The sequence below is a fragment of the Nothobranchius furzeri genome, chromosome 7 (assembly GCF_043380555.1).
Source record: "Nothobranchius furzeri strain GRZ-AD chromosome 7, NfurGRZ-RIMD1, whole genome shotgun sequence".
Classification (NCBI taxonomy): Eukaryota; Metazoa; Chordata; class Actinopteri; order Cyprinodontiformes; family Nothobranchiidae; genus Nothobranchius; species Nothobranchius furzeri.
The window spans coordinates 70,122,766-70,148,324 of record NC_091747.1 but is presented as its reverse complement, the minus strand read 5'-3'; the positions used below and the strand labels follow the sequence as shown (position 1 = coordinate 70,148,324).

Sequence of the window (25,559 nt, the reverse complement as noted above, 5' to 3'; positions counted from 1 at the left end):
CCCCTGCTGCTATTATCGTAGAATAGTTTTTGAGTTACAGCTGTTCCGTCATTGGCCAGATGCTGAAAACGCATATCTGGCCTTGTTGAAGTTTTACAACTCAGGAAAATGTTCCACAAATCCCACACTGTGTTTTATTTGATCTGCTTTTATAGTAGACTAATCTAGTACAAGTTTGAACTGTATGGCTGTAGTAGTTTTTGAGCTGGAGCAGATTAAAGATGGTCAGTGCCCCTGATGTCCACGTGATACTGCTAAGCCGTGTCAACCAACAGCAGGGGCGTGTCCAGGGAGTGGCCTGGGGTAGCACATGCCACCCTTAGAATCGGACTGGCCACCCCAGATGCCACCACACTAAGTTCCAGTTTAAACTGACTTTACATTGTCGACAAAAGGCTTAGGTTGTAAACTCCAAAATAGTGAGTGGTTGCATGCATCTTTCACCTCGTTTTCTAGCCCAGGCATGTAGTATTACTATTATTTAATGTTTTTTCATATTCACATACATAATATTTAGAGTCCCACTCAACTCCAGTTGGTGGCAGTAATGACACAAGAAGTGACTTGCTAACCACCACAAAAGTAGAAGATGAAGAGGAAAAAAAATGGTGATTGTGCAATGTGAAACTCAAAAATTCACTAGGAAGTAAATAAATAAATAAACAATTTGTGTAAATAAATAAATAAGCATAACCATTGGTGCCACCCATGAATAAACAAGTGCCCCACATGAGCCACCCCATTTCAAAAGTCCTGGACACGGCCCTGACCAACAGCCCAACATCCAGCCTTCCAGTGAGGAAGCAGAGTCTGGGGACTTTGAGTTGGACTCTCCGATCTCTGGGGCCAAGGTCACTGAGGCTGTCAACAAACTCCTCAGTGGTAAGGCCCTGGGGGTGGATGAGATCCATCCGGAGTTCCTTAAGGAAAAATAAAAGTAAAGGAAAGTGAAATCAGAATGGATACGTGTTGTGGAGTATTTTGGTCATTTTCCCGTAAAAAACACAGTAAAAGTACAGTTATAAAACAACTTATATTATTTGTGTATCAAGGTAACTTACATCCCTCATAATCTAATGTATACTGCTCGATTATAGCAATCCTCCTTTTCTGTCTTTTTATGGCGCGCGTGCTGTTTTTACCGTAACACTTGAATATGCGCGCCACTACTTTAACTGGGCGCCAACAGCGGCTGGCTTTATTGCAGTCTGCTGTTATTTAGGAGATCTGAACAGAAATATTGCTGCCTGTTGTGATGGAAACAGGCGCCATGACAGAGAGCATCTGCTTCATTTTCGGTTCATTTTTGAGACTCGTAATTTTCCACATTTATTTTCATACACCTTTATTTATATATTTATTTATTTATTTATTTATTTATTTATTTATTTATTTATTATATTTTATAATCCAGCACACTCAATCTATCATTTTATGACCCTGTTATAAAGCGACAAAGTAAAACAAATGTCATGGACGCACATCTCTGCGTGCCCGCACCCATTGCTGGGTCATCATCCGATTCGTGTGCTGTCGGAGTCCGCAGACGCGTGCTGGATGTGGCGCGGTTCGGACGCAGCGAAGCGCGCTGCTCGGCTCACTCACCACTTTTATTCTAGCGCATTTTAGGCTCCGAATCAAGATATCTGGAGTCGGATACAGCATTTATTTGCAGGTGTCTTTACCTGAGAAAACAAACGTTCAACTAGTGGCTGGTGCGGAAGCATATTACTCGGATTTACTTTGGATTTGAAACCATGGATTTCCACAGCGACTCTAATTATTCCTATGGAGGCTCTAATTTAACAACAGGTGAGTCCAGGAGCAGGTGTTGACCAGCTCACAGCTTTATAGGCATCAAAGCTACATAATACTGGCATAAACATGACTCTAATTTCCCTCTGGGATTAATAAAGTATCTTTGAATTTGAACTGAATTGATAAATAAATTATAACAATTTAAAAATCTAACATGAGAATATATATATAATATTTATTCACATTTATGAGCGTTTGTGTGAGAAAAAAAGCATTTTATTAATTATTATTACATTAAATGCACTTTAACAACAGGTGGGAAGAAAAAGCATTCTGCTATTATTATGAGAAAATATGAAACATTGATTTTTTATGGTAATTCAGTTAAAGAAATTCTTGACATTATTTTTCTTATTTTATTTCTACTAGGACTCCCATGTTCATCGCGTAAATATGATATTTCTGAATAATTTTAGACAAATCATATTAAAGAAAAATTTCAGTACATCATGCAGTGAAAACTCAACAAATTTTCTGTTTAATTCAAATGAAAATAATATTTTTGGTTTCATTCCAACAGGAGACGAGCCTCCTCACTGTGGAGCCAGCCTCCTGATCATCTTTGGTATCATCTTTTTCTTGGGCATCATAGGGAACTCCATCGTCATGTACACCATTCTGAAGAAGACCAAGTGTCATGCCATGCAGACCGTTCCAGACATATTTATCTTAAACTTGTCGATTGTTGACCTTCTGTTTCTTCTCGGGATGCCTTTCCTGATCCATCAGTTGCTGGGCAATGGCACGTGGCACTTTGGGGCAGCCATGTGCACGGTCATCACCGTGCTTGACTCCAACAGTCAGATCGTCAGTACGTACATCCTCACTGCGATGACCCTTGACCGGTACTTGGCCACGGTCCACCCCATCCGTTTCAACTATGTCCGAACGCCGTGCGTGGCAGTGCTTGTGATTGGTCTGGTGTGGGTTCTGTCCCTGCTCACCATCATCCCTGTGTGGATGTATGCAGGCCTGATGCCTCTCACAGACGGTCTGGTTGCCTGTGCGCTCCTCCTGCCAGATCTAGTCAGCGATACATACTGGTTTACTCTCTACCAGTTTTTCTTGGCCTTTGCCATTCCACTGGTTGTAATCTGCCTGGTGTTCTTCAAGATCCTGCAGCACATGTCCACCAGCGTGGCACCGCTGCCCCCACGTAGTTTGAGGGTGCGCACCAGGAAGGTGACCCGGATGGCTGTGACCATCTGTCTGGCATTCTTCATTTGCTGGGCTCCTTACTACATTCTCCAGCTGGTCCACCTCGGAGTCCAAAACCCCAGCCTGGCATTCTCGTACGCCTACAACATTGCCATTAGCATGGGCTACGCTAACAGCTGCATCAATCCGTTCCTCTATATCGTCCTCAGCGAGACTTTCAAAAGACAGTTCGTCAGGGCCCTGCGCCCAATCAACAGAAAGTTTCGCGTGAACCCGAGCACCACGGACGGAGGCGTGAGCGTGAGGATGATACCTGAAGGAGCTCAGCGGGAGCGGGCCTCCAGGGAGATGCTGCCATCCGAAGAGTCCCCGGCATGATCCAGAACCAGAATCAGAATCAGAATCAGGTTTATTGCCATTGTCAGTGAACAAACGATTCACAAACTAGGAACTTGCTTCGGTACTAATGTGCTACATATAACATGAATAATAAGATTAAAAATAGAATAAAAAAAAACTAGAATAAAACTTTCAGCTATAAAAATGGCAGATAATGGTAACATGGCCGATAATGTGACAGTGTGTCGAGTACAGAAGACCAGCATGGTTGTGTGTTTATAATCTATTCACAAGTCTAACGGCAGATGGAAAGAAGCTGTTCTTATGTCGGGAGGTTCTGGTCCGGATGGACCGTAACCTCCTGCCTGAGGGAAGCGGCTCAAAAAGTCTGTGACCCGGGTGAGAAGGGTCAGCTGCTATCCGACCTGCACGCCCCCGAGTCCTGGAGACGTACAGGTCCTGGAGGGACGGAAGGCTGCAGCCAATCACCTTCTCAGCAGAGCGCACAATGCGCTGCAGTCTATGTTTGTCCCTCACCGTGGCTCCAGCGTACCACACAGCGATGGAGGAGGTGAGGATGGACTCAGTGATGGCCGTGTAAAACTGCACCATCGTCTGGACCGGCAGCTTGGCCTTTTTCAGCTGCTGCAGAAAGTACATCCTCTGCGAGTTAATCCTGCAACTTTTGTCTGTGCAATCAGTGATTCTAAGGGAGGCATCTGCGTGAGCTTTGTTCTGTTGAATGTATATTTATCAAAAATCATCACGTCTCAGGGGAAATCTGCAAAATTAGTAACTATTTCTCCCAAATTCTTTCATTTTCCACTCATTTGCTCCTAAACTGACAAACTGAAACACTTTTGTTTTCTCCTCTCTGAAAGCTGTTTTGCAGCAGCTTGTTCTGAAAAACTCAGTCCACTCACTTCAGCTTTCATTCTATTGTCAAAGCTGAGGACCTTTCAGTGCAGACAGCAGCTTATTAACGCTGAACCACCAAATAAGTATTTCACATGCATTTAGACTTGCTGCCAAGGATTTACATCTGTGTGTACAGTGTATAACACAAGGAATCCCAAAAAAATATGTTCTTTTGTGCTTTCATCACTTTTGATACACTTTCTTACAGGTTTGCCCGTTGATGGGTTGAAACGTCTCCAACCAGAGCAGAAAACAGAGTCTTTGCTTTGCTGTGGTGGCAGAAAATGCAAATAAGAAGAAACTGTGAATATTATTGTGCAGATTTAGGATTAAAGGTGCAGTGAACAGTCGTTGTTTACACAGCTGCACAGGGCCAAGGTAATGCATCTGCTGCACAGATGCGTTCTGTCGGAGGAAGAGCTGTGCATGTGATGACCTTCTTCATCACTCTTCAACTAAGCAAGCAGAAAATGTTTTCATGCTGTCTGATGTTTCTGGGTTCCAGAAATGTTTTTCTGTTCAGTTCTTATTTTTATTTATTGTATATCCCGTGGTGTTGAATTTGGTGTTAATTATCAGGTTGTCTAAAAATTACGACCAGCTGAACGATGTTTAAAGGAAGGGGAAGCCATGTTTTCATTGGTTGAGATTTAGGCCCTGTCCACACGTAGCCGGGGATCTGCCAAAACGCAGATATTTTTCTACGTTTTGGCCTGCCATCCACACGAAAACGGAGTTTTTTCACACGAAAACGGATCTTTTTAAAAACTCCGGCCAAAGTGAAGATCTGCGTTTTCTCCGTTTTGGGTGTCTGCGTGTGGACAGACAAAACCGGAGTTTTAAGGTCCGCAACGTCACTTTCCGCGACAAAAAAATGCTGACATCACGTGTGCGACCTGTGTTTACACTAGCCGACAGCATGGACGCCCTCAGAGCTGCGCTCGCTTTATCAATTGTCCAAGCGCTTTTTGCTTGTTTGTTTTTGCAAGAGGAATTACTGCTCCTTGCGGAAGACCACAGACGAAGGACGAGGTTAAGAACGGGGGAAGTACTGCCGCCTACAGGTCTGGCATGTCCTTAACAACGTATTTATCCGGGTACGTGTGGACAGAGTTTTTTAAACGCGGTGGTGTGGATGCAAGTTTTTGGAGGGGCGGATATTCGTTTTTAAAAAAAACCCGGCTACGTGTGGACTAGGCCTCAGGCTGAACCCCCCCATGAATGCAAATATGACTAACTTTGCCACCCACTGTTAACAAAGTTGAATAATGGAACCTTTTATTTTGTTTAATAACTTTTTCTTATTTTACCACAAGATAAAGTGGAAAAGGGGTGTTGGTGTGTGTGTATGTGTGAATAATTGATATGCAAATGAATGACAAAACAAAAAAGAAAGTAAAAAATGAATAGGCCCAGATTGTTATGAATGCAGTGGAAGGGAAAAATACGAATGTATAAATAATTTGATCATTTGAAAGAAACATTTCAAAGACAGATGGAAAGGGGGAGAGAAAAGAAATAATAAATAAATGAGCAAAGGCAGATATTCTGGAATAGTTACAGGAGTGATGCTATGAATGAGAGCAGGTTCTTCCATCTGGTGATGTGCGGGTTTCCAGTCAAGGAGAAATTACTTTCTTGGCGTTAGCCGACAACTCCAACAGCTGATTTTTATTGATTGTGTTGAGTTGAAGCGTGGACGTGTCACCAGTGAGACAGAATTGGATACATTGGAACGTGGTAGTGAAATAATGTAGAGAGCAACCGAGTGATTGTAATGCTTTTAAATGTTTTTGTGGACAGACTGGTTAAATCAAGATATCACCTTTAAAAAGGCTAAAAAGCTATTTTCCCAGATGGGACTCAGAATAAATACCATATTAATGAGGAATTATTTCAACCAACCTTTTCATGAAAAGCTGGAATATCTCTGGTATACACATGATCACCAGTGTGCATGTGAATATTTGCACCAAGAATGCAGTAATCGTCATCCAAACAGGAAACGTGTGTCACTACAGACTGAAGCTAAATTGTAAGAACACATAATTTATGTTTTCAACTGCCAAAATGTTGTAACTTCACGTTGTCACTACCCCTGTTTATTATATTTATGGAGTGATAACTATGTGAACTTGTGGATGTCAACCAGTGGAAATAAAACGGTCAACAGATGAACATCACGCTACAGTTGTTATTTTGTTTAGTTTCTCTGCAATCAAAGCTCTCCAAGTGCCATTAACACATTTTTATTTGGTTTTCCAGTGTGCAGTAAAAGCTTTGGATGGATGTACTTCACTTTGAAATGTGAAAATGCCCGTAAAAGTCTGGCTGTGAAGTTCTGAGATGCTTAAACGTTATTGTCATTTTGTCAAAGGCCCAACTCGGAAACAATTAACAGACCGTGTTTGGGGCTGCTGTTGAGGCTCAGCTAACCTTCAGCTCTACAGGCCCGTTCAAGGTGGAACACATTTTTGTTTTAGTCTGTCAACGCACCTGCCACGATGTGGAACTGTAGTTAGGACCCAAATGCAGGTGATAACAGGCACAGGTAAAAAAAAACAGTAATATTGAATCATTAAAAGACAACACCAACAATAAAACAAATAAAACACAAATATCGATGATAAAAACAGAGGAATTCGGCTGGATCAGGGAAAAAAGCAGGTAAAAAGATGGGTCTCTAAAAGAGAGCTGCAACCATTCCAACAGTTAAAGGGAGATTTTTTCAGCTGAAAAACCTCTGGTTCTCCTGGTCACCAGACCGGTCCTGGGAACGTCTAACGGCTGCTGGGATTCAGACATCAAACCTTTCCTGGAGACATGCCTTTTCACAGGTGTGAGGGTGTCTGACCATTTAGACATCTAAAAACTAAGATTTAAATCAATCCTAAAATGTGAGAGAAAGTAATGTTTTTGCTTCTAATTGAAATTTTTTTTCTCCTCCATCACATTGAACAATCAATTTTTTTCTTTTTATTATTGTGGCATGTAACGTGACTGTTACACCCGTCTGTGGGCTCATCTAGGAAGGAGAGGGGAATAAACATAAGATGGACCAGTGTAACAAAAAGTGACCCTTATTGGGGAGAAACAACCTGACCAAGCAAAATCAAACTCAAAGTGTCCTTGTACTTTCAAAGGTTTTATTAAAACAAAGCGGAACCAAAAGAAGGGCCAAAACCCTTACCTAGAAATTAACTGAAAATGAGCAGAGGACCAACCACTCTATATGTCCTAAACTAAATCTCCATTTAATTAAAAGGCTTTGAACTCAAGACGGGGCAAAGGTCCCACCAAATATTTAAACAAAAGGTTTGTCTAATAGTACTAAATTAACTAAAGTTGTCAAAACACCAAAAATAGCTCAGGAAACCGAGACTTCAAAAGGGGAAAACCCCACCTGGTAATTTACCAAAGGTAGTCTAAATGACTCACCAAACCGAAAATTACAGCTTAACTAAGAATATCCCAAGCACAAAAATCCTAAGAAGTAAGCAAACTACAACCTGGTTTTAACCACAAAACCATAAGGTAACCACCAAGGGGAGAGAACACACGTTGCTACTGCAACCCACAAACATTTCTCTCCCCTGATGAGCTCCAGCTGGCCGCTTTTGAAGGGCCAGCTGATGAGGTGAGAAGTCCCAGCTGGCCATGACTGCCGCTCCGGCGCTGTCCATGGTCCTGAATGAACTTTCCCAAGGAGCCGCTGTCCACGGTGCTGCTCTGCTGCCCTGCTGAACAGGCGGCGGCCGTAACAGTGACTCATGTATAATCTCAGCCTGTTCCATTACCCGGTTGTTTTTCTGAAACCGGTGAATACATCCTTGATGCAGCCTTCCTAGGATTTGTCCAGACCAGGGTTTCTTGGAAAGCACGTGTTACTCTCCAACATAATGATGCATGAGAACACTGACAAGCTCCTGTCACAGATCTGCAGAGCAGTCAGGTTTTAGCAAAGCTTGTCTGCAGAGGTATAATGAGCCTTGTAGATCTTCCACATGAGGCAGGTTTCAATAATTGGGGTGAAACTAAACTTATGACATTTTTTCTTTCAAGGTTAGATTATTATTTATCCCTAATATACAAAGTTCTTCATATAAAGCAGCATAAAGGAGGCCTGTCATTTGCTGGTCGAGTTAATCAGTGATGTCATCCCACTGACCTGTAAGCGCCAGGTCCACCTCTTTATTTGACGCATCACAAACCTGCTTTATGTTGCACTTGAAACTCTCTACATTTTTCACTTTAGCAACACAAAAAACAAGAAAATATCTGTTAGTGTGACAACATGAAGAGATAAAGCTCTGAGGATTTTCTGCATAAACAAGTTAGGTTCTAACAATCAGAGCACGAAGAAGAAAAATCACCTTCCCTGTGTTGAACTAAAATACAAAGGACAGATTTACACATCTTTAATCCTTGACATACCAGACAAGAGTGGAGGAGATTGTGTAAAATGGGTTTAAAGACAGCCATTAGAAGGCAGAGCTAACCTGTTGTTCAAAGCTCTAATCTATAAGCCTGCAGGTGTGTTTTCTTAGTTATTCAGATTTTATCTAGATAAGTGAAACTGCAAGATCGATAGGCGGATTGGTGCTGCGTCTGCAGTGATGCAGGCATTGTAACGATCTGTCGTGGTGAGGAGAGAGCTGAGCCGGAAGACAAAACTCTTGATTTACCGGTCGATCTACGTTCCTACCCTCACCTGTGGTCACGAGCTTTGGGTAGTGACAGAAAGAATAAGATTGCAGATACAAGCAGCCGAAATGAGTTTTCTCCACAGGGTGGCTGGGCTCGCCCTTAGACATAGGCTAAGAAGCTCGGTCCATCCGGGAGGGGCTCGGAGTAGACCCGCTGCTCCTCCACATCGAGAGGAGCCAGTTGGCTCGGGCATCTGGTCAGGATGCCTCCTGGACGCCTCCCTGGCAGGGGCGGATTTAGGACTGAATAAGATCCGGAGCTTAACACACACACGCGCACGCGCACACACACACACACATGATACGCACTAGTCAACATCATATATGTCTTGTACCACATAATTTTTAATCTGAAGCTACATATTAAGCTTTTTCAGGGCAGAGTATTGTTCCTGTTAGTGTTTAGTGTGAGATGATAGTAAATATTCCCTTTCTTTCTCCATCAACTTTACCTGATAGTAAGCTAGCTTTAGGCAAACCAGCAGCACAACAAATATTTTCAAATAAGACTCACAAACCTGAGTCAACACCAGTCTCATCAAAGCTGGGGTTCTGTTGTTGTACTTTTGGTCTAAAAAACGTCCTTATGTCCATCTTCACTCAGGCGTTTCAGGCAGAGAGTGTAGAAGAAGCCGGCTGCTGAAGGGCTTCTTCTTCAGTGGTGGAGGCTCAGGCAGGCTGTATACAAACTACTGCCAGCTGCTCCCTCTCTGTTGGACTTTGGTACTGCATGTTACTTCCGCGATTTAGATCCGGGGCTTTTCATAAAACATCCGGGGCTTCAGCCCAAGTAGCCGGGCCTAACGCCGCCCCTGCTCCCTGGTGAGGTACTCTGGGCACGTCAACTGGGAGAAGACCTAAAAGAAGACCCAGGAGACGTTGGAGGGACTATGTTTCTCAAGTGGTCAGGGAATGCCTTGAGATTCCCCCGGAGGAGCTGGCCCAAGTGGCTGGGGAGAGGGAAGTCTGGGCCTCTCTGCTTAGGCTGCTGCCCCACAACCAGACACTGGATAAACGCCGAAAATGGACACACACACACACACACATATATATATATATATATATATATATATATATATATATATATATATATATATGCATGTATGTATATATAAGGGACAAAAATTACATGAACTCAGTCTAAGGACTAATATTGGACCTCAGGTCCATCTGTGCTTTTTTTGTGGTCTGAAAGGTTCCTTAATATTAAAAGAGACACATTTGGACAGATTCTTTCAAAAGGTACAATTTCTGGTTATGAACATTAGCAAAGCTATACTTAGTATGCATATAGTATACTGTTCACCATTTTGTGAGCACTGAAAGATAGTTGTAAAATAATTAGTTGGGTTTAAAAAACATTTACAACGTGTTAACCAATTCATTATTTTTGAAAAGAGACAGTGTGGCTCAATTCTATGTTGAAAGCATAAATAATGGGATAACAACCATTATTCCTTCTAATAGCATTTGATAGCTTTTGACCAGGACTATTGATAAGTTTAACAGGTCGGCATTGCGTTTGAAAAGTAAATAATAGTAGCAAGTACTTTTGAATTTTTATCTGCATTCTGATATTTTTGCCATCATAAAATGAAAACACCCACACACACAGTTCCACAGTGGTGTAGCGGTTGTTGTGGTTGCCTTGTAAGTAGGAGTTCCCAGTTTCACATCTTGGTCCGAAGACTCTATGCATGTCCTCTTTTTTTGTACTTTGAATTAAGGGTACAAATTAGTTCCCTAAGGTACGGGTTTGGCATGTAAAAAGGTACAAATGACAAGGGTACACATTAGTACAATTGATGGTACGAAACGGCACCTTGGACGGTACCACCCCAGTGACACGACACTGTACCCCTAAAGGTATAATTCTGTACTTTAATTTCTGAGTGTGTATGTGCGTTTCTCTCTTGATGGAATCTTAAAACAAAATCCTTTTTGTGGAGAAATAAGTTCTGGACATTTCCATGTGATGGTGAAATTAAAGATATGTCACGTATCTGTGTAAGATCCCCTGTGGTCAGTTAACACTCCCAATAAGTGGTGTAAAGGCTCTCATACCACCGCATCAAATTTCAGATCAGTCATTTATTAAGTTGACCGAGTTTGGGACGAGTTTGTTTTTTCTACCATCAGTCAGTTGTGGCAGTCTTGTACGAGACTGACTCAAAACTGTAGTTTAGATTAGATATGAGGGTTTGGGGGCTGCATGGGGCACCGAGGCCATGCAGAAAGAAAGCTGCAAGTTTCAATCTTTCAGATTTTCTGGAGGGAGTTGTGTTCTCAGGCATGTGTGGGTTTTCTCTTGGTACTGCAGTTTCCCTCCACAGACCCAAAACACACAACTGGAGACTTGCCCCTAGGCATGAGAGATGTGTCGGTCGCGAACGAACCGGCTCTAAGAGCCGGCTCTTTGAAGTGAACGACGGGAGCCGGCCCCTCCCCTCTTGCTTTGGTGAAAGCTACAGGCGATCGGTCAACATGTGTAACTGTGTGTGCAGACTTTTCACACACAGAGCAGAAGGGGCGGGGAAGAGGGAGGATCAGACTCAGACACACAGCAGAGCACATGTGGGAGGAGGGAGACGAGAGGGAATGAGGAGGAGGAAAAAGGCGAGCGCCAGCAGTCGGAAAGTGGAGATTTCTTAAAATGTTCAGTTATTACATCCATAGAAATGATAAATATTTGATATATTGCATTTTTTTACATTAGTAAATTATTTTACATATAGTTTAGCATTATTTTGGTTATAAATGTACTCTACACAACAGAAAATCTGAGGAGCCATATGGGAGCCGAAAGAGCCGGCTCTTTTTGGTGAGCTGAGCCAAAAGAACCGGCTCCCTAAAAAGAGCCGGAATTCCCATCACTACTAGGCATGAGTGAGTGTGTGATTGGACACACACACACACACATGCACACAGGGGTAAGAACATTATCGCCTGTCTTCTCCCGAGTGTTGAGGATGGACATCTGCTTAACGGAGCCAGCTGTGTGGAGGACTGGACTGACGAGATCCATTAAACCTTGTAATAATTCAGATTTTGACATTTTCTGCCTTTGATTAGAAAATGTCAGACTTCTGCAAACAGCAGCTTCAGTGGACACCAACCCCGGTCAGTCCCTGTTGACATTCAAGAAAGAAAACAGCCTGAAACTTGGTGGTTAAATTGTGTATTTCCAGAAAAGACTCGGGAGTATTTGCATAAATCTTTTCACTTTTTTCTCAGAGAAGTACAAAAAATATAGTTACAAAAATAAACCCTTTAGGAAAAATTGTAAAAACGATCCCAGTGCCTCAAAAATGTACAAGTACAGCAACAGAACAGTAAATCTAAGGAAACACATCAAACCAATTCAAGTGAGTGAAAGGAAACAGCAGTTAATGAAGAAAACAGCGTCAGAGGAGCATAATGAATCCCCAAGATTTGAGCAACTATCACAAGGTTTAAGGAATGAGCAGAGACCATTCACTCGGCGACACGAGGTGAAGAACATAAAAAAACAGCGTGTTAAGCAGCTGAAGGCTGCAGCAGCCGCTTGTTTCCAACGGTTGCGCGTACGGGGAAATAGGCACAAAAGCCCGTCATCATCTTTACTAAGAATTTGGGGTTTTTCTTTAAAAGGCTGGCACTGCTCACCTCATCACTGACCTTCAAGGTTCTTAAAAATTCTATAAGTCAGGAAAAAAACAAAACTTTCACATTTTCATTTATATTGTAGTTTACTGCAGCAGCACTTCTGTTCTCCTGTTACTGTGGAGGTTTGGTGTCTGCTGACCTCTAAGGTGCTCCCTCCCTCTCCTAGAGTCCACTCAACCAGCCGTTTAAAGAGCAAGTCACCCCCTACAAGAAACTTACTTCACTCCCTCTTCATGTTTGAAAAATGCAACAAATGCTGTTGCTTGGCAGACCGAGAGGGCGGAGCCGCTAACAAATACACACACACAGGCTCACAATGGCATTATGACATCATAATATACCAGATGACATCATAGCATACCTCTTAGTCAATAGCGGTGGCAGATTTAAATTCAAATGCAGTGCAGATTTTTTCCCTGACGACAGCGCAACACTGACAGTTTTAGGCAGAATATTTGAATTTTAACCAAGATGCACTGAACTGCCAAATTATTGACTACACGTGTCTGTAGCATGATTAGACACTCCTTTATATAGTTTATCAGCAAAAAAAACGTGATTTGGGGGTGACTTGCTCTTTAAACAGGAGGCGTGTTAAGGTAGAAACGGACTTCTCAATAAAACACATCACATAAAATGCAAAGCCCAGCTCACAGGAAGTATTAGACTATGGAAATATGGTGCTTCATTATACCGGATTAACCAAAAGTAAAAAAAAAAAAAAATACAGCACATTTTCTATTGACACACCTGTAAAAAAAAATCCGTTGTTTTTACAAAATCATTTTGGCAGCTGTGGTTGCCAGAAAAATTCTGTAAAAAACACTTTGAACATGTAAACTGTTTTACTGAACGTACAGTAATTACAACATTGTTTACTTGTAAAATGTACACAGTCTCATTAATTTATACACATTTTGAGTGTGATTTTTATAAGGGATATTTTGTTAAAAATACAGTAAAAAATGTTTATTTTAACAAAATATCCCTTATAAAATCACACTCAAAATGTGTATAAATTAATGAGACTGTGTAAATTTTACAAGTAAACAATGTTGTAATTACTGTACGTTCAGTAAAACTGTTTACATGTTCAAAGTATTTTTTACAGAATTTTTCTGGCAACCACAGCTGCCAAAATTATTTTGTAAAAACAACTGAATTTTTTTTACAGTGCAGAGGTCCAAAAGAGGAAATACACACAATTTCATTTCTGTTGCACACTAGCCACGTTCTAGTGTGCAAAAGGCATATTCTGGTGGGTGCAGGGGGACAGATTCTGGTGCAAACAAAACACTGTCTGGTCTTCATGCATTCTGGTAAAATCAGGTGATCCCGCGGTCCCGCCCTGTGTGCAGAAGACTCTAACCAGTGTGAAAAATGCACACAAAATGAGAAAGTGATCATTCTTTAAAATCTGCTGTGGCTTCTCAGAGGCTCAGTGCTATCTGTGAAAATAAAACAACGTAGAAGAGACTAAATAAAATGCAGTTGAAGGTGTTCTGGTTACGCGTGCATTTACTGCGAGACGGTTTCTATGAGTTTTTCTGCATCATGAGCTCAGTTCAGGAAAACCTGATCAGATAATGAATCATGCCCACGCCACATGGAAAGCACCGTTATTAGCATTCATCGAGAGGTCTCCTTATGTTTTGAAGCTGCCTGTGCTAAAAGGAAAATTATATAAATAAATTAAATAATGTGGGATCATCACTGTAGACTAATAAAACGGTGTCCTGAGAGCTGGTGGGCAGATTTGTTGGGCTGTTGGCTCCGGTTAGGCAACAAGGTGCCAGAAGGACCAAATGTGATTCACTAGAAACATAAAAAATAGGATTGGATATAAAACCAGGATGTAAATGTTGCAGTTTGGTCCTAAAGGAGTTTGTCCCCAAAGTTTTGCTTATTTGTCTCCAGTCAGTCACAGCTTAGCATCACAGATCCTTCCCAAAGTTGTTTCTTTCAGAATTATAGAAAATAAACAAGAGAGGTCATGAAAACCACGGTTCCTAATTCCCGCAACACCCCCGAGGAGAACAAGAACCCTTTTGAACTATTTACAACTCCCTCACAAACGCCGATAGCACTTTGGACACTTTAGTTACCTCGGATTAACATAAACACAGGGCCTCAGAGAACGTCCATGTTTTTAAGTCAAGACTCAAGACCCGTCTTTTTAGATTAGCTTTTATCTAAATATTTTCTACAGTTTTATTTCTCGTTTTACATGATTATATTTTATTACTTGCTTTGCATGTTCTATATAATTATATTTTAGCAGTTTTATTATTTAAATTATTTTACTGTCTATATCATTTTATTTATTACTTATTTTCAAATTTTTGTCATTTATATTAGCTCTTTTATTATATTTTTACTCATTTTAATCCAGTATTTCCTCTGTAGGGGCCCTCTGCCCCGGGAGCGGTGGTCGACTGTAGCTTCCTGGGCGCTCTATAGGTGGGGGTCTATGCCCCCCCTCCACTGAGCGCCCTGACTTAGTGTGGAAGACCTGATGCTGCCGGGGCAGATGGCTCCTCTGATGGCGTTTCCTTGCGTTACCTTACTTGGCTCATCTGGACTCAGCCAAATATAATTTTTACTTGTGTGTGTGTGTGTGTGCGTGTGCTTGCATATGTTTGTTAATGTTTTTAACCTGTTATGGGAATCTGGGGTCATTTTGTAAAGCACTTTGAATCACACTTTGTTTGAAAAGCGCTTTAGAAATAAATTTGATTGATAAACACAGTAAACGAATGTGCGTTCATCAATAAATTCTTTTTTGCAGTTGTCTTTTTTTTTGGGTTTCTTCAGAGATTGGTTTTAGCGGTAGGCTGATAAAAGTGTGCAAAAATAGAACAAAATCCACATAATCACAAATAATTTAGCTAATTCCTCCAGCCGACATCTTCTGGGGGGGAAATCAGTAGAAATAAGGCACAGAGAGGCAGATCTTCCCCTCACACACGCCAGAGTAAAAAAATAATCAATATGGCGACATTCTGCATTTTCAGCAGAGACGACCTCTTCCCTCTTTGCCGTTTGTGCTGCAAAACGTAATGACAGAGTCAAAACTAGTCACAACACTTCAAATCAATGATCAACAAAGACGTGGCAATAAGAGGTCATGACATCATTTCAACGGTGAGGGAGGTTTAAAAAGTCCATACTGCACTATCCTTATTATTCACAGTAGATAAATGCACTTTTCATTGGTTTAAGTGATGAACAAACACCTTCAAATAAATAATTTATTAGATAAAAGGAATCAGAAACTGTCGCCTCAAAGCTACTGACCCGGTGGACCAGATACATTCGCGGGAGTGAAGACAATCAGTGGGTCTGGATTGTGAGACGCAGCCGTTGGGTGGAGGGACGTCCTCCGGCGCTACGCCGTCTCCGTGGCTTTCAGAGCCAAACGGACGAAGCTGCATTTTTGTTGCTCAGGCACTTTTAAGGTGATTAAAACCAGAACTGGGATGGAGCTCCTCTCATCTCATCTGGTTGGACCTTCATTTGTTCTCTCTCTCATCTCGGATGTGCAAATGCCTTCAGTTACGGGGGGGCCCTGTTGCGCTGATGTACGAGGCAGGAAGTTGTTCTGGTCAGAAGCTGGACTCGGGGACGGGCTTTTTGCGGCCCAGTGAGGTCGTGCTGTGGCGAGTCCTCTGTAGCGGACCGTGGGATGGTCTGTCTGTAGCCAGGCTCCGGGACGGAGCGGTGGTCATCCCGTTCCGATGTAAGGATGCTGTCCTGCGCATGCTGGGCTCGGCTTTGGTGGGTATGTTGGAGGAGCTCTGTGAGCGCTTGATGTCGGAGCATCCCAACTTCCCGTTAGCCAGCTCATTAGCCGGATAACCGGAACCGTTAGATTTGCCACCTTCAGCTCCTGATCTGCCTCCTGCTGCCCCATTAGAGAGTGATACTCTTGATAAAGTCTGTCTGCCTTCCTCCTCACCTCCTCCTTTACCCGACTCTCCGTCTTTGGACTTGACAAGCTCCTTCTCCTTCTTGAGAAAGTTACCTTTGAGGAAGGCGAACAAACCGTCGTGGCTCTTGGAGGCGTCTTCCTTCTTAGGCTTTTCCTCTCTTGCTGTGTGCTGATCCTTATGAATCCTGTCCCCCTTTTGTCGTCTCAGCGTCCCGTCCTGAAGGCTGGCGGGGCTGTGGCTAGGGTGTACTCCAGCACTGGAACTTCGTCTCGTCTCTGTATCTTGTGAGGCTTTGGAGGAGCTGTGTCTCTGTCCATCCTTCCTCCTGGTGAGGGTGTTGCTGCTGCAGCTGCTACCGATGTTCACGGTCTCCTCTCTCGGCTGACTTTCCTTTCGTCGTCTCAGACTCCCTGTCTTATCTGAGGGGTGCCTCTGGCCTTCTGGGACTTGTGGTAAAGGTGGGTCGTCCTCCATCTTGCCCACACAGCTCATACCCCCACCAACGGATGATCGGAAAGCACGAGGCTCTGGAGTTTTCTTTGTGTTTCTTTGTGATTCGTTCATCAGCGTTATTATTGAATCTTTGGTGCAGCGGGGCCGCCGGCCAGACTCCAGGTACTGCACCAGCTCCACAGGGGCCGCGTCCTCAGCTGGAGGAGACACAGTGTCGGGTTTTCGTCTGTCCTTGGAGCCCAGGGACCAGCGCAGAGGAAGCACTTTGCTCAGGCTGTCTTTCTTCTTGCTGGGGACTCTCATGCTCACACTGTGTCCCTTAAGCCCCCTGATGAACGGTTTACTCTCAAAACCACCTGACGATGATGAAAACAAGACAGTTGTTTAGACTTTAGATTTCACATTCAAATGGCAACACGGATCATCTCAGATGCTTTAGGGGTTTCCGACCTTTTTCCTCCTTTAAGCCGTTGTCCTGGAAGACTTGGGACTCCGGGGAGTTGGGTGAGGAAGACGGGCAGGCGTTGGAGCAGCGGGACACCAGACTGCCTCTGTTGCTGTCCTCCGTCAGCCTGATTAGCCAGTGATCTGATGCTGATGAGCTGGTGGAGCCTAAAGAAGAAAGAAAGGAGGAATAAAAGACACGATTACTTGGTAAAGTGCCTCTTGTGATTTGGCTTTGTAGAAATAAACTGAAATTAAAAGTGCAGGCTTTGTTTGACTTTCTATACACCTACAAAACTTAGGTGAAAAAACAGTTTTCCGACGTACTCGGGAGATTGCTCTCCTCCTGAGATTCAAACCACTGATTTGCCACATGCTCAGCTATAAAAGCACGGCCTGCAGAGAAATGTTGCCCCGAGCTGCCACACAGATGGCAACATGCAGCACAGGTAAGGGCAAAGTTCAAATTGAATAAGCAAACATCAATCAATCAAAGCTTTATTTATAAAGCGCCTTCCGCAACCCTGTCAGGAAGCCCAAAGCGCTGAACATGGTTCAGTTGTAGGTAAATATATTGAATAAATCAACAATAAAAGCAATTCAAATTACAAAATAGGTGAAACATTCTGGTACAGGACAAATGTGTAAAACAATGGATAGAGAGACCAATGAAAACTGTGAAATAAATTCAACATAAAAGAGGCCCAAATCAAACATGTTCTGGAAACGCCAAGCGGAGGAGGTGTGTTTTTAGGCGATTCTTAAAGACTGGCAGAGATGGGGACAGCCTAACTGAGGGTGGCAACTGGTTCCAGAGTGACGGTGCTAGGACTGAGAAAGCCCGGTCCCCGCGAGTACGACACCTAGAACGAGGGACAGCGAGCAGGCCTTGGTCAGAGGAGCGCGTGATGGGGAGTGTCTGTTCAGGAGTGTGGCCAGATAGGGGGGAGCACCACCCTGGAAGAAATGATAAACAAAGACGAGGATTTTGAATTGTGAGCGATAGCAAACCGGAAGCCAGTGCAGGGAGGCCAGAACCGGACTGATGTGGTCCCGTTTCCTGGTCCCAGTCAGGAACCTGGCTGCGCTGTTCTGCACAACCTGTAGGCGACACAGTGATGACTGCATATCTAGAATAAACCTTTAGTATAATATTAGTGTACACTAATAAAGATGGAGAGGCACAAGTGTAAAATGTAAGAAGGTAAATAAAACATGCATAAAAGCAGATAAGAATAAAAAACAGGAGAAGTTGCATGAGGATTACATAACATGACATCTGCATGTGGAATGAAGGGATGGGAGTGAGTCATGCTGTGCTGCTGTTAACATAATATAACCAGCGGCCGCTTTAGTTTTGTTCTGATTAAGGAGCCGTACACGTCCAAGGTAAAAACACCTGCGACTCTGGCTGTGGAGCTGCAGAAGTGTTTTCCCGAGGCCAGCAGCTGAAACAGACAGCTGTCTGAATGAAAACAGTTCCTGATGATGTTGGCGGCTCTGCCTCAGCAGCGTCTGATGAAGGAAGGGTAGCTCAACTGTTCTAATCTCTCTCTGCAGGGCTCCACTGTCCTGTTGCCAAACCACGATGAGGTGCTCATGGTCAGGACGCTCTTACTTTCTACCACTAATCCAGAGTTCATATTAATTTAGGTAGCCTGCAGGCATTGATAAAGATCATGATTGGATTCAATCGCAAGAAGGTGTTGCTGCAGAATTTTAATAGACACAAAAAATGGTGTTACTTAGAAGACTTGAGAACTGCCAACCTCGAACACATGATTTAAAGTGACAATAATTTGTTTTTATCAGTAATCTCTGGAAATATCCATCAAAATATTACCATACCATATTTTTTTTAAAGAGCAAGTCACCCCCTACCAGAGTCTAACTCCACTCCCACTTCATGTTTGAAAAATGCAACAAATGCTGTTGCCTGGTAGACCGAGAGGGCGGAGCTGCTAACAAATACACACACACACAGGCTCACGACAGCATTGTGACATCATAATGTACCAGTTTACATCATAGCATACCTCTTAGCCAATAGCGGTGGCAGATTTAAATTAGCATACAGTGCAGAGTTTTTACCTGACAACGGCACAACACTGCCAGTTTTAGGCAGAATATTTAAATTTTAACTAAGATGCACTGAAGTGCCAAATTATTGACGACACGTGTCTGCAGCACGATTAGACACTCGTTTATTTAGTTTATCAGCAAAAAAAGTTTATTTGGGGGTGACTTGCTCTTTAAATAAAGTACATTTAAAAACAACATGACCGCTGACCAAAGAGCTGCAAAATAAGGAACAGGGGAGCTCCATCGTAAAAGACAGAATTCAACAGAGATAAGGAGATAAAACCTTGTTTCAAGGAATCACAACAATAGTGGCACGACTAAAACAACAAATCAAACATAAAACACAAAACATAAAAGGTAAAAGATGTGAGCAGGGAAAACACAGAGTCAAACACAAATGGCCTTAAGCATCGACTAGTGACAGGCCTGTCGTACATGGAGAGGGAGTGTATGCCAGAGTTTGAAGGCACCCAATGAGAAGGATCTGAAGGGCTTTATACGCACAAGTGAAGACCTCAAACTGAATTCTGTACTGAACAGGTAACCAGTGTAGATGGCTAAAGGTTGGTTTATGCTTGACGCGTCCGCACGGCTCCGCGCGGAAAAGTTGCGTCATTTTAACAACCACGCCCCTCCACCGCGTCTCCGCACGGCCCAGAATTTCCGCAACGCGCACCTCGGAACCACGCGGACGGACGGACGTGGAAAAACATGGCGGACCAGCAAGAACTAGTATGGCAGAGGTTCGTAAATACAGACATTTTCTGATTCAGCTCTCAGAGATCACCGTGATCAACATGTTGTTAATAATTCTTGGAGAGAAATAGCTCGCACTGTCAGAAAAGACGACGCTGTTAAAAATGCTGGAATGCCATGTTGTAAACAGTAATTTCTACTTCTACTATGGTGTAGTGTTGGATGCATGCCACAGAGCTCCATGCTGCCCCCTACAGTTTGGGAGAATATTGGCTCACCGCAGAGACGAGCCGCACGAACCATAAACGCTGCGAGTTGTGAAGCGCGTTCCATCCGCGAGCCGCATCACCGCGCGGAAAGTGAATGCGTCAAGCATAAACCAAGCTTTAGGATAGGAGTAATGTGATGGCATCTGGAAGTGTTCCTGAGGAATCTAGCTGCATTGTTAAAAAAGAATTAAATGATGCCCAGTTTTTGAAAAATAGTGGCAGCTCTGTAACATATAACCATAAAAATACACCAGGTGGTGTCAGCACAGAACACCAACTCCCCCCACCCCCACCCCAAGCCCTCACCCATACCCACTCAGAAGTGATATGGCCATCAGGCAGCAACCTGTGGTCACCGCTGAAGACCTCCCACGCTCCACACAAAGCTACCAGAAGGACACTCCCCAAGGTCACCCAAGCATCCCCAGGGCAAGGCAGCAGCCTCCCAGCTCCAGACCCTCCAACGAACCCACCCCTAATGATGATCCAAATGCTGTCCTGGAGCCAGAGCGTGGCTAACCACCACAAAATGCTCAAAGAACAAGAGAAAACATTTGTCATGGCACTAAATAATTCACTACAATGGAAAGAAAAATAGGGCTGCGCAGTGGCGCAGTGGTTAGAGCTGTTGCCTTGCAGCGAGAAGGTCCTGGGTTCGATTCCCAGCCTGGGATCTTTCTGCATGGAGTTAGCGTGTTCTCCCTGTGCATGCGTGGGTTCTCTCCGGGTACTCTGGCTTCCTCCCACCGTCCGAAAACATGACTGTTAGGTTGATTGTTCTGTCTAAATTGTCCTTAGGTGTGAGTGTGTGTGTGTGTGCTTGGTTGTTTGTCTTGTGTGTGTCTGTGTTGCCCTGCGATGGACTGGCTCTCCATTTACAAATAAATTCTTTAAAAATCCCGCCATGTGAATTCATGGATTTTTTTCACATTCTGTCTCACAGTTGAAGTGTACCGATGATGAAAATTACTGACCTGTCATCATTTTAAGTGGGAGAACTTGCACAATCGGTGGCTGACTAAATACTTTTTTTCCCCACTACATATATATATATATATATATATATATATATATATATATATATATATATATATATAGCCATGCCCTGATGTGGGGCTGGGGGGGTGTCGACATGGTCGGGACATGGAAGGGGGTGTGCGGCTAAATAAGTTTGGGAACCAAGACCAAGGAGGATTTTAGAGCACACAAGATTTCCTTTGAGGAACACAGTAAATCTTTCACGAGCAAAGGTAGAGTCATGAATGCATTGGTATTTCACACAAATTAAACACAAACGCAAGCCCACTGATAAATAGAAATTCAAACATTTTTAATTTAAAATTTTACCAACTAACTGCCCTGTTGTTGTGTTTTTACAACAAAGTGATGAAGACAGGTTATAAAATCAGTGTGTTTGCATGATTTCCTCACCACAGAATAGCTTTTATGCTTCAGTGTCAGCACTTTCTTTCGTAAAAGATTATGGATTTTGGTGTGAATTTGATTACTATATTTACTGAATGGTTTCCAATTTTAAAGCAGAGAACATCTAATCAATCGTCTACAGGAGTCAGCTGGTCTGATCTCTGCTCCCATCAGGATGTTGTCTCCCAGATACAGGAGGTCTATGGGAGTCTAAGTGGAACTGGAATGAGACGTTTGGTTTTTTTAACAGAGAGAAAACATGCAGGAAGAATGTGTGTGTGTGTGTGTGTGTGTGTGTGTGTGTGTGTGTGTGTGTGTGTGTGTGTGTGTGAGAGGAATAGTACATACTTCTATGATTCCTGATATATGCCCGGGAAGCCATCGCTCCAAATCTCACCATGGGATAGCAACGATTTTAACTAAACTATAATTAGATGATGCAACAATCCTCAACCCGGCTGAGCTGTGGCTAATGCGTGTTTGAATAAAAGCCCTTCATGTCTGTGTCATCATCTTGTGTGAGCCCACTGTGACAGCTGGCGCTAGCCGTGTTAGCATCATGACATTTCCTCCTGAGGCCAGCAGGATTAGAGCCTCGATGAGAAAACTTAAGGTTCTGCTCACAAAACGGTTGATGTCTGACCTGAATCTGTCACCATGGTAACCAGTGATGGAAACCTAACCTGCTCCAGGGCAGATAAGAGATCTAAACGCGTTGGCAGACCAGTTATGGACCTTGGAAATTAATTAAACAAACACATTCTGGATTGAGAGGAGAGTTCGTTTCTGGAGCTGCACAGTGATGCTCGACTCTCAAACCTCGGCAGAACCGATATGCAGCCGAAATTAAACACATCTATGGCCATAAAGATCCCATTAAGTGGTCATATTCAGATTCAGAGGTGAGTAGATGAATGTAGCTTAATGGCCTCAGTTTGGAGAAATAGTGTTTACATCTATCTAGCCGGTACCGCTCAACCTCTGCCAAAAGCTCCTGCTCCTTCCCCGCCAGCGAGGTGACGTTCCATGTCCCAAAAACCAGTTTTCTTGTCCGGGGATCGGACCGCCAAAGCTCCCGCCTTGGTCTGCCACCCGATCCATATTGCAACGGACCCTTCATGTTCCTCCTGTGGGTGGTGGGCCCACAGTTGGATGAGCCCATATATCCGGTTCGGGCTGGGCCCGGCCGGGCCCCATGGGCGGAAGCCCAGCCACCAGGCGCTCGCTCACGGCCCCAACCCCAGGCCTGGCTCCAGGGTGGGACCCCGGTAACCCTCCGGGCCCGGTACTCCGACTCTTTGAATTTACTTCCATGAAAGATCCTGTGAACCGTTCTTTGTCTCACCCTTCACCTAAGACCCATTTGTCATGAAAGACCCTACCGGGGGGGTAATTGTTTGTAAAAAAAAAAAAGCAAAAACATCAAAGTATTTGATTAGTTTTGTTTGATTTTCAGAATGTCACTTTTACCCTTGTACTTTTTTATAATATTGATGTACTGAAATACAGAGAAATCAACTAGTGAATACAATGCGTATTTTTAAACAAATAAAATGTAGTTTGCTCCTCGCTGGGTAATGTACCTCTAACAGAGCTTCTGGCAGACCATGGAGGAATGGTGTTGCGTCTCTGGTAGAACAGGATGTACGCTCCTTTAGTGCACACTTCCTCCTCAGGCACCAGGTCTACGCTGCTGTCATCGTAGCTGTACCACTGGCCGTCCACAGAATTCCTGCAATAAGCTGCATACAAAAGTGACAAAACTGTCAACAAGGGGCATTTCCAAACTAGAAAATGAATGGATGAACTCCTTTGTATTAAATATGTAAGTGAACACATTTAGAAATTGATGACAACTGATACTCTTTCCCCAGATCTTCCAACCCGGACAACAATATATTTATACTGATCCCAGATCAGTTTTCCTTTAAGCCGTTTCACATGCTGCTCTCTAATCAGACCTGCTGCTCAGCTTTCTAGGTGTCCAGCTCATTAACAAGATAAACATTTCTCTGTGGCTGTAGTTTCCAGGAAGCAGCAGTAACGTATTAACAAGTAGCATTTTTAATATTTTTTCTATGATGTACTGGGTAGGATGACAGAGAGAATCATTTAAATCCAAAATGGGATATTTTGATAACAGGCCATCTGAGTTTGTAAAAAGAATTTATTTTAAAAAATCTGCTAAATGTTCCTTACTGAATGATTCATTTGTCACTGTTATCACAGCCGTACAAAGTCTCCTGAATTATGAGCTTTTTTACTTTACAGTTATTTAGTATGCTACTGCATGCTGCTTCTATATTGTGTGTGCAGATAAAGTCCCGTCACATACCAGTATAATGTCCTCCGTGCATTCCTCCATGGTGGTTACACACAGCATACAGGTCATACAGGTAATCATGGGGGAGGATTAGGGCTGCTGGCTGATGGTTGGGGCCTGAAGGCTGCTTTCTGGATAGGAGAGAGGACCCCTGGTGCAGGTTCTTCATACTCTGACTCCTCTTCACCACATGAGGAGCCATGTCCAAAGCAGTCAGAGGGAATCGCACCAAGGTCGACAGCTTGTTTCGGCGCTCACCAACCTGTTGGAACAATTTTACTCACATTAGCTAAAAAGGAATAAGCGGACACATTCTTTGGTTTTATGCATGAGATGTTTGAACCAATCAGTATGAAGTCCTCCATACCACAATGTATGGACAAGAACTAGGACTGAAACTTATGTTTATGTTTATGTATTTAGCAGACGCTTTTGTCCAAAGCGACTTACAAGTGATAATCGGCATTTTGCCCTTGAGGCTAACAACAACAACAACAACAAATTGACATCAGTCATGGAGAGGAGGGAACAAGGAGTGGACAGTAGAGAGGGGGGGACGGGTGCAGACAAGGTGCTAGTTAAGAAGATGCTCTCTGAAGAGCAGGGTCTTCAGGAGTTTCTTGAAAATAGAAAAGGAAGCCGCAGTTCTGGTAGTGTTAGGAAGGTCATTCCACATTTGTGGAACGATGCATGAGAAAAGTCTGGATTGTCCTGAGCGTGGTGTAGGCACTGCTAGCCGACGATCCTGTGATGACCGGAGCGGCCGGGCCGAGACGTAAGCCTTTGCAAGAGGATTCAGGTAGATGGGAGCCGTACCGTCTCGGACTTTGTATGCTAGTGTTAGCAATTTGAATTTGATGCGTGCTGCTAGCGGTAGCCAGTGGAGCTCAATGAACAGAGGGGTGACGTGTGCTCTTTTAGGCTGATTGAAGACCAGACGCGCCGCTGCCTTCTGGACCACTTGAAGAGGTTTCACAGTACAGCCTGGAAGACCAGTTAGAAGAGCATTGCAGTAGTCGAGGCGGGAGATGACAGCAGATTGCACCAGGCGCTGGGTGGCATGTTGTGTTAGGTATGGTCTGATCTTACGTATGTTGTACAGCGCAAAGCGGCATGAACGGGCAACAGAGGCAACATGATCTTTAAAGGCTTCTATAAAATAGGTCTCACATAAAAACATAGGAAAACAAAACAGACCCCAGAGCAGTAGAAACAATCTGTATTTGTCTCTATACCCCTAGTCCTCATCTTTAGATCTTTAGACCAATAGTCCTCGTCTTTAGATCTTTAGAACGATAGTCCTCATCTTTAGATCTTTAGAACGATAGTCCTCATCTTTAGATCTTTAGAA

At 43.4% G+C, this 25,559-nt stretch overlaps 2 protein-coding genes across 3 annotated transcripts in view; one reads left to right on the top strand and one right to left on the bottom strand.

Annotated features, from left to right (window-relative positions):
- The first annotated feature begins 561 nt into the window (after positions 1-561).
- mchr1a (melanin-concentrating hormone receptor 1a) lies at positions 562-3,749 on the top strand. The gene is made up of 2 exons (XM_015954568.3): positions 562-1,812; positions 2,339-3,749. Exons 1-2 carry the CDS (start codon positions 1,758-1,760, stop codon positions 3,352-3,354), a joined length of 1,071 nt encoding a protein of 356 aa, XP_015810054.1. The 5' UTR covers positions 562-1,757; the 3' UTR covers positions 3,355-3,749.
- An 11,623-nt stretch (positions 3,750-15,372) lies between these two features.
- Positions 15,373-25,559, bottom strand: part of usp43a (ubiquitin specific peptidase 43a) — a 189,145-nt gene continuing 178,958 nt past the window's right edge. For both annotated transcript variants that reach the window (XM_070553644.1, XM_070553645.1), the window contains exons 13-16: positions 24,221-24,470; positions 23,469-23,627; positions 17,420-17,581; positions 15,373-17,325 (exon numbers count right to left, since the gene is read on the bottom strand). In XM_070553644.1, coding sequence (XP_070409745.1) covers positions 16,190-17,325; positions 17,420-17,581; positions 23,469-23,627; positions 24,221-24,470 — 1,707 coding nt within the window. In that variant the 3' untranslated portion in view covers positions 15,373-16,189. The remainder of the gene's footprint in view (positions 17,326-17,419; positions 17,582-23,468; positions 23,628-24,220; positions 24,471-25,559) is intronic.

What these genes read in the sequence shown, in the direction of transcription:
- mchr1a (XM_015954568.3), top strand. Translation starts at nt 1,758, where the DNA reads ATGGATTTCCACAGCGACTCTAATTATTCCTATGGAGGCTCTAATTTA. An exon ending in AGGCTCTAATTTAACAACAG is followed by an intron (nt 1,813 to 2,338) that starts GTGAGTCCAGGA and finishes TCATTCCAACAG; the next exon opens with GAGACGAGCCTCCTCACTGT.